The 9,775-nt window shown below is 52.6% G+C and overlaps 2 protein-coding genes across 2 annotated transcripts in view; both read right to left on the reverse strand.

Annotated features, from left to right (window-relative positions):
- Nucleotides 1-1,208: 1,208 nt before the first annotated feature.
- Nucleotides 1,209-3,447, reverse strand: LOC123749566 (uncharacterized). The gene is made up of 2 exons (XM_069311445.1): nt 3,384-3,447; nt 1,209-2,113 (listed from the first exon to the last, which is right to left on the reverse strand). The coding sequence occupies exons 1-2, from the start codon at nt 3,445-3,447 to the stop codon at nt 1,209-1,211; spliced, it is 969 nt and encodes a 322-aa protein (XP_069167546.1).
- Nucleotides 3,448-8,119: 4,672 nt separating this feature from the next.
- LOC138355898 (uncharacterized) overlaps nt 8,120-9,775 on the reverse strand; it is a 2,047-nt gene continuing 391 nt past the window's right edge. The window contains exons 1-2 of the mRNA XM_069311454.1: nt 9,297-9,775; nt 8,120-8,125 (exon numbers count right to left, since the gene is read on the reverse strand). The exon at nt 9,297-9,775 is cut by the window's right edge and continues 391 nt beyond it. Of these exons, the coding sequence (XP_069167555.1) occupies nt 8,120-8,125; nt 9,297-9,775 (485 nt within the window). The remainder of the gene's footprint in view (nt 8,126-9,296) is intronic.

Consider the following 9,775-nt stretch of genomic DNA (forward strand, 5'->3'; position numbering starts at 1 on the left):
CGGTAATGATTAAAGCGAGTAGAATTTTTGGGTGAAATTCTGCTGAATCCTGCTGGAATGATTCGTTAGAAGCGATGACCTAGTTGTGGGGAATTAAAAAGGGAGCTTGTTCGGTGTAGCGAACAGGGCATTTAATTAATATCTGATAACCGTACGATTCATCCGGACTCGATCAAGACATTCCCGGTGGCAGCTGGATACAGGTGTCTGCTAACGACCCAATTCGCAGTGGATAGACTAGGATAACTAACCCGGTACTGGCGTAAGGCAGTGATGTGGTGGAGGCTGACTCCATACACAGTTTCAAGTGTAGATATGATAGAGCCCAATAGGCTCAGGAACCTGTACACCAGTTGATTGACGGTTGAGAGGCGGGCCCAAAGAGCCAGAGCTCAACCCCCGTAAGCACCTGCCACAGGCTCTACGACCCCGTACTTCCCCAGGGCCTTGGCTGAGACAGAGATGCCTCACCAAACAAGCAGTTCCCCGTCTTTAATTAGCAGAGAGAGCTGGTCGGCCGAGCGGACAGCACACTGGACTTGTGATCCTGTGGTCCCGGGTTAGATCCCAGGCGCCAGCGAGAAACGATGGGCAGAGCTTCTTTCACCCTATGCCCCTGTTACCTAGCAGTAAAATAGGTACCTGGGAGTTAGTCAGCTGTCACGGGCTGCTTCCTGGGGGATGGAGGCCTGGTCGCGGGGACACTAAAGCCCCGAAATTATCTCAAGATAACCTCAAGATAAGCAGTTGCCGAACGGGAGACATCTCCCGTCACGCAGGGTGCAGTCGCACCTCCACAGATCTCCAGTATCATCTATTGATACTGGTAATGGCTCAAAAGGGCCACCACTTACGGGCTATTCATGCCCGTGCCACCTTTTGGGTGGCTTAATCTTCATCAACCATCACTCCAAAGGAGCCAGTTTCTCCGTGGTGCTCGTGGGGTCATCTTGGCCTCGCACCCGTCGTCGGCTTCCAGCCTACGTCGTGTGCTGGGCGCTGTGGTGGATGTCTTCAACTCACGAACATTTTATTATTACGCTATTATTATTTTATTTTCTTGAGTGACTAGTATCTGTGCTCGCCTTGTACTTGTGGTATCGGGCTCGGTGCAGCTCTTGGGCCACGCCTCTTACCCACTCACCAATTGGGGAAAATTGTCCCCAAACATCGTGGATTTTGTCATATGGAGTTAGACAAGTATGGAGTTAAACCTCATACCCCGGCTCCTGGTCCTCATACCCCGGCTCCGGGTCCTCATACCCCGGCTCCGGGTCCTCATACCCCGGCTCCGGGTCCTCATACCCCGGCTCCGGGTCCTCATACCCCGGCTCCGGGTCCTCATGCTCCGGGTCCTCATACCCCGGCTCCGGGTCCTCATACCCCGGCTCCGGATCCTCATACCCCGGCTCCGGGTCCTCATACCCCGGCTCCGGGTCCTCATACCCCGGCTCCGGGTCCTCATACCCCGGCTCCGGGTCCTCATGCCCCGGCTCCGGGTCCTCATGCCCCGGCTCCGGGTCCTCATGCCCCGGCTCCGGGTCCTCATGCCCCGGCTCCGGGTCCTCATACCCCGGCTCCGGGTCCTCATACCCCGGCTCCGGGTCCTCATACCCCGGCTCCGGGTCCTCATACCCCGGCTCCGGGTCCTCATACCCCGGCTCCGGGTCCTCATACCCCGGCTCCGGGTCCTCATACCCCGGCTCCGGGTCCTCATACCCCGGCTCCGGGTCCTCATACCCCGGCTCCGGGTCCTCATACCCCGGCTCCGGGTCCTCATACCCCGGGTCCTCATACCCCGGGTCCTCATACCCCGGGTCCTCATACCCCGGCTCCGGGTCCTCATACCCCGGCTCCGGGTCCTCATACCCCGGCTCCGGGTCCTCATACCCCGGCTCCGGGTCCTCATACCCCGGCTCCGGGTCCTCATACCCCGGCTCCGGGTCCTCATACCCCGGCTCCGGGTCCTCATACCCCGGCTCCGGGTCCTCATACCCCGGCTCCGGGTCCTCATACCCCGGCTCCGGGTCCTCATACCCCGGCTCCGGGTCCTCATACCCCGGCTCCGGGTCCTCATACCCCGGCTCCGGGTCCTCATACCCCGGCACGGGTCCTCATACCCCGGCTCCGGGTCCTCATACCCCGGCTCCTGGTCCTCATACCCCGGCTCCTGGTCCTCATACCCCGGCTCCTGGTCCTCATACCCCAGCTCCTGGTCCTCATACCCCAGCTCCTGGTCCTCATACCCCAGCTCCTGGTCCTCATACCCCAGCTCCTGGTCCTCATATCCCAGCTCCTGGTCCTCATATCCCAGCTCCTGGTCCTCATATCCCAGCTCCAGGTCCTCATATCCCAGCTCCTGGTCCTCATTCCCCAGCTCCTGGTCCTCATACCCCAGCTCCTGGTCCTCATACCCCAGCTCCTGGTCCTCATACCCCAGCTCATCTCCATTGACGACTCCACCAACCACGATAACGACACCAACCACAACAACGACCCCACCAACCACAACAACGACTACCACCAACCACAACAACGACTACCACCAACCACGACAACGACCACACCAACCACAACGACTACCACCAACCACAACAACGACTACCACCAACCACAACAACGACTACCACCAACCGCGACAACGACTACCACCAACCGCGACAACGACTACCACCAACCACGACAACGACCCCACCAACCACAACGACTACCACCGACCACAACAACGACCACCGACCACAACAACGACCACACCAACCACAACGACTACCACCAACCACAACAACGACTACCACCAACCACAACAACGACTACCACCAACCGCGACAACGACTACCACCAACCACGACAACGACCCCACCAACCACAACGACCACACCAACCACGACAACGACTACCACCAACCACAACGACTACCACCGACCACAACAACGACTACCACCAACCACGACAACGACTACCACCAACCACAACAACGACCACACCAACCACGACAACGACTACCACCAACCACGACAACGACCCCACCAACCACAACGACCACACCAACCACGACAACGACTACCACCAACCACAACGACTACCACCGACCACAACAACGACTACCACCAACCACGACAACGACTACCACCAACCACAACAACGACCACACCAACCACAACGACTACCACCAACCACAACGACTACCACCAACCACGACAACGAATACCACCAACCACGACAACGAATACCACCAACCACGACAACGAATACCACCAACCACGACAACGACTACCACCAACCACGACAACGACCCCACCAACCACAACGAATACCACCAACCACGACACACGAGACGACCCCAGTTCACCACCGACATTCTCGCTTCAGAGATCTCCTTTTACCAGATAAAATCACGGGCGAGGTGAGGGCGACATCTGCGGTCTTGGCGCGCTGTCCAGTTGCCATACTCTTCTACACGCTCGAGTTGCCATAGTTGCCATACTCTTCTACACGCTCAAGTTGCCATAGTTGGCAGCCACACTCTTCTACACAAATTGCCATAGTTGCTATACTCTTCTACACGCTCAAGTTGCCACACTCTTCTACACGCTCGAGTTGCCATACTCTTCTACACGCTCAAGTTGCCACACTCTTCTAGACGCTCAAATTGTAATAGTTGCCATACTCTTCTACACGCTCAAGTTGCCATACTCTTCTACACGCTCAAGTTGCCATACTCTTCTACACGCTCAAGTTGCCATACTCTTCTACACGCTCAAGTTGCCATACTCTTCTACACGCTCAAGTTGCCATGCTCTTCTACACGCTCAAGTTGCCATACTCTTCTACACGTTCAAGTTTCCATAGTTGCCACACTCTTCTACACGCTCAAGTTGCCATAGTTGCCACACTCTTCTACACGCTCAAGTTGCCCTACTCTTCTACACGCTCAAGTTGCCCTACTCTTCTACACGCTCAAGTTGCCCTACTCTTCTACACGCTCAAGTTGCCATACTCTTCTACACGCTCAAGTTGCCATACTCTTCTACACGCTCAAGTTGCCATACTCTTCTACACGCTCAAGTTGCCATACTCTTCTACACGCTCAAGTTGCCATACTCTTCTACACGCTCAAGTTGCCATACTCTTCTACACGCTCAAGTTGCCATACTCTTCTACACGCTCAAGTTGCCATACTCTTCTACACGCTCAAGTTGCCATACTCTTCAACACGCTCAAGTTGCCATACTCTTCTACACGCTCAAGTTGCCATAGTTGCCACACTCTTCTAGACGCTCAAGTTGTCATAGTTTCCATACTCTTCTACACGCTCAAGTTGCCATACTCTTCTACACGCTCAAGTTGCCATACTCTTCTACACGCTCAAGTTGCCATACTCTTCTACACGCTTAAGTTGCCATGCTCTTCTACACGCTCAAGTTGCCATACTCTTCTACACGCTCAAGTTGCCATACTCTTCTACACGCTCAAGTTGCCATACTCTTCTACACGCTCAAGTTGCCATACTCTTCTACACGCTCAAGTTGCCATACTCTTCTACACGCTCAAGTTGCCATACTCTTCTACACGCTCAAGTTGCCATACTCTTCTACACGCTCAAGTTGCCATACTCTTCTACACGCTCAAGTTGCCATGCTCTTCTACACGCTCAAGTTGCCATACTCTTCTACACGCTCAAGTTGCCATACTCTTCTACACGCTCAAGTTGCCATACTCTTCTACACGCTCAAGTTGCCATACTCTTCTACACGCTCAAGTTGCCATGCTCTTCTACACGCTCAAGTTGCCATACTCTTCTACACGCTCAAGTTGCCATACTCTTCTACACGTTCAAGTTTCCATAGTTGCCACACTCTTCTACACGCTCAAGTTGCCATAGTTGCCACACTCTTCTACACGCTCAAGTTGCCCTACTCTTCTACACGCTCAAGTTGCCCTACTCTTCTACACGCTCAAGTTGCCATACTCTTCTACACGCTCAAGTTGCCATACTCTTCTACACGCTCAAGTTGCCATACTCTTCTACACGCTCAAGTTGCCATACTCTTCTACACGCTCAAGTTGCCATACTCTTCTACACGCTCAAGTTGCCATACTCTTCTACACGCTCAAGTTGCCATACTCTTCTACACGCTCAAGTTGCCATACTCTTCTACACGCTCAAGTTGCCATACTCTTCTACACGCTCAAGTTGCCATACTCTTCTACACGTTCAAGTTTCCATAGTTGCCACACTCTTCTACACGCTCAAGTTGCCATAGTTGCCACACTCTTCTACACGCTCAAGTTGCCCTACTCTTCTACACGCTCAAGTTGCCCTACTCTTCTACACGCTCAAGTTGCCATACTCTTCTACACGCTCAAGTTGCCATACTCTTCTACACGCTCAAGTTGCCATACTCTTCTACACGCTCAAGTTGCCATACTCTTCTACACGCTCAAGTTGCCATACTCTTCTACACGCTCAAGTTGCCATACTCTTCTACACGCTCAAGTTGCCATACTCTTCTACACGCTCAAGTTGCCATACTCTTCTACACGCTCAAGTTGCCATACTCTTCTACACGCTCAAGTTGCCATACTCTTCTACACGTTCAAGTTGCCATAGTTGCCACACTCTTCTACACACTCAAGTTGTCATACTCTTCAACACGCTCAAGTAGCCATACTCTTCTACACTCTCAAGTTGCCATACTCTTCAACACGCTCAAGTTGTCATACTCTTCAACACGCTCAAGTTGCCATACTCTTCAACACGCTCAAGTTGCCATACTCTTCAACACGCTCAAGTTGCCATACTCTTCAACACGCTCAAGTTGCCATACTCTTCAACACGCTCAAGTTGCCATACTCTTCTACACGCTCAAGTTGCCATACTCTTCTACACGCTCAAGTTGCCATACTCTTCTACACGCTCAAGTTGCCATACTCTTCTACACGCTCAAGTTGCCATGCTCTTCTACACGCTCAAGTTGCCATGCTCTTCTACACGCTCAAGTTGCCATGCTCTTCTACACGCTCAAGTTGCCATACTCTTCTACACGCTCAAGTTGCCATACTCTTCTACACGCTCAAGTTGCCATACTCTTCTACACGCTCAAGTTGCCATACTCTTCTACACGCTCAAGTTGCCATACTCTTCTACACGCTCAAGTTGCCATACTCTTCTACACGCTCAAGTTGCCATACTCTTCTACACGCTCAAGTTGCCATACTCTTCTACACGCTCAAGTTGCCATACTCTTCTACACGCTCAAGTTGCCATACTCTTCTACACGCTCAAGTTGCCATACTCTTCTACACGCTCAAGTTGCCATGCTCTTCTACACGCTCAAGTTGCCATACTCTTCTACACGTTCAAGTTTCCATAGTTGCCACACTCTTCTACACGCTCAAGTTGCCATAGTTGCCACACTCTTCTACACGCTCAAGTTGCCCTACTCTTCTACACGCTCAAGTTGCCCTACTCTTCTACACGCTCAAGTTGCCATACTCTTCTACACGCTCAAGTTGCCATACTCTTCTACACGCTCAAGTTGCCATACTCTTCTACACGCTCAAGTTGCCATACTCTTCTACACGCTCAAGTTGCCATACTCTTCTACACGCTCAAGTTGCCATACTCTTCTACACGCTCAAGTTGCCATACTCTTCTACACGCTCAAGTTGCCATACTCTTCTACACGCTCAAGTTGCCATACTCTTCTACACGCTCAAGTTGCCATACTCTTCTACACGCTCAAGTTGTCATACTCTTCTACACGCTCAAGTTGCCATACTCTTCTACACGCTCAAGTTGCCATACTCTTCTACACGTTCAAGTTGCCATAGTTGCCACACTCTTCTACACACTCAAGTTGTCATACTCTTCAACACGCTCAAGTAGCCATACTCTTCTACACTCTCAAGTTGCCATACTCTTCAACACGCTCAAGTTGTCATACTCTTCAACACGCTCAAGTTGCCATACTCTTCAACACGCTCAAGTTGCCATACTCTTCAACACGCTCAAGTTGCCATACTCTTCAACACGCTCAAGTTGCCATACTCTTCAACACGCTCAAGTTGCCATACTCTTCAACACGCTCAAGTTGCCATACTCTTCAACACGCTCAAGTTGCCATACTCTTCAACACGCTCAAGTTGCCATACTCTTCAACACGCTCAAGTTGCCATACTCTTCTATACACACAAGTTGCCATACTCTTCTACACGCTCAAGTTGCCATACTCTTCAACACGCTCAAGTTGCCATACTCTTCAACACGCTCAAGTTGCCATACTCTTCAACACGCTCAAGTTGCCATACTCTTCAACACGCTCAAGTTGCCATACTCTTCAACACGCTCAAGTTGCCATACTCTTCAACACGCTCAAGTTGCCATACTCTTCAACACGCTCAAGTTGCCATACTCTTCTACACGCTCAAGTTGCCATACTCTTCTACACACTCAAGTTGCCATACTCTTCTACACGCTCAAGTTGCCATACTCTTCTACACGCTCAAGTTGCCATACTCTTCTACACGCTCAAGTTGCCATACTCTTCTACACGCTCAAGTTGCCATACTCTTCTACACACTCAAGTTGCCATACTCTTCAACACGCTCAAGTTGCCATACTCTTGAACACGCTCATGTTGCCATACTCTTCAACACGCTCAAGTTGCCATACTCTTCAACACGCTCAAGTTGCCATACTCTTCAACACGCTCAAGTTGCCATACTCTTCAACACGCTCAAGTTGCCATACTCTTCTACACGATCAAGTTGCCATACTCTTCAACACGCTCAAGTTGCCATACTCTTCAACACGATCAAGTTGCCATCGGAAGAAACTTAATCCAAGAAGTTTCACAAGGCAGGAGCAGCAAAGTAGCCGGTCGGCCGAGCGGACAGCACGCTGGACTTGTGATCCTGTGGTCCTGGGTTCGATCCAAGGCACGGGCGAGAAACAATGGGCAGAGTTTCTTTCACCCTATGCCCCTGTTACCTAGCAGTAAAATAGGTACCTGGGTGTTAGTCAGCTGTCACGGGCTGCTTCCTGGGGGTGGAGGCCTAGTCGAGGACCGGGCCGCGGGGACACTAAAGCCCCGAAATCATCTCAAGATAAGGAAAGTCAAGACTACAAAGAGAAACGGGTAGAAAAGACGAAAAAATTAGTGAATAAGAACAGGAAGGAATAAACAAGAATAAATTAACCTATTCTTGCAAAACGGGGACAGTAGAACCCTGAACTAGATTAGAAACTAGTTCTAATTCTGAGGTTCTAAGTTCTAATTCTAAGGACAGGTTCTAATCCTTTTTATCATGTCGTGGCCTGGTGATCAGAAATGCTAGGGAACACCCATCGCATAAGTTCGAATCCTCATCACGGTTTTCTACGTATTTTCGTACCTTTGGCCTAGCCACACCCCTGGGAGGGCCACACCTGGCCTAGCCACACCCCTGGGAGGGCCACACCTGGCCTAGCCACACCCCTGGGAGGGCCACACCTGGCCTAGCCACACCCCTGGGAGGGCCTCACCTGGCCTAGCCACACCCCTGGGAGGGCCACACCTGGCCTAGCCACACCCCTGGGAGGGCCTCACCTGGCCTAGCCACACCCCTGGGAGGGCCTCACCTGGCCTAGCCACACCCCTGGGAGGGCCACACCTGGCCTAGCCACACCCCTGGGAGGGCCACACCTGGCCTAGCCACACCCCTGGGAGGGCCTCACCTGGCCTAGCCACACCCCTGGGAGGGCCTCACCTGGCCTAGCCACACCCCTGGGAGGGCCACACCTGGCCTAGCCACACCCCTGGGAGGGCCTCACCTGGCCTAGCCACACCCCTGGGAGGGCCACACCTGGCCTAGCCACACCCCTGGGAGGGCCACACCTGGCCTAGCCACACCCCTGGGAGGGCCACACCTGGCCTAGCCACACCCCTGGGAGGGCCACACCTGGCCTAGCCACACCCTTGGTACGACACCTGTCCTTCCCTAACAAAGGGATCCAATATATTGTATTATAATACAACCACCACCTAAATTTCACTCCTGAAAGGGAGTATATATATCTTGAGCCCCTCAGGCCGACAGCCACTCCACGGAAACTTGGTGGATGGGGAGCTGGAGAACACACACACACACACACGCGCACACACACACACACACACTGAAGGCTTATGGAGGTAATCTTGTAAACTCACTGACCCGAACACCTTTGTGTGTGTGTGTGTGTGTGTGTGTGTGTGTGTGTGTGTGTGTGTGTGTGTGTGTGTGTGTGTGTGGGGGGGAAGGTTCAACACACACACCAGCTGTCTCAGGAAGTCCCACAGCACCTCCACCTGTGTCAAGAAGTCCCACAGGACCTCCACCTGTGTCAAGAAGTCCCACAGGACCTCCACCTGTGTCAAGAAGTCCCACAGCACCTCCACCTGTGTCAAGAAGTCCCACAGGACCACCACCTGTGTCAAGAAGTCCCACAGGACCTCCACCTGTGTCAGGAAGTCCCACAGGACCACCACCTGTGTCAAGAAGTCCCACAGGACCTCCACCTGTGTCAGGAAGTCCCACAGGACCACCACCTGTGTCAAGAAGTCCCACAGGACCTCCACCTGTGTCAAGAAGTCCCACAGGACCTCCACCTGTGTCAAGAAGTCCCACAGGACCTCCACCTGTGTCAAGAAGTCCCACAGGACCTCCACCTGTGTCAAGAAGTCCCACAGGACCTCCACCTGTGTCAAGAAGTCCCACAGGACCACCACCTGTGTCAAGAAGTCCCACAGGACCT

This window comes from Procambarus clarkii, chromosome 6 (assembly GCF_040958095.1).
Source record: "Procambarus clarkii isolate CNS0578487 chromosome 6, FALCON_Pclarkii_2.0, whole genome shotgun sequence".
Lineage (NCBI taxonomy): Eukaryota > Metazoa > Arthropoda > Malacostraca > Decapoda > Cambaridae > Procambarus > Procambarus clarkii.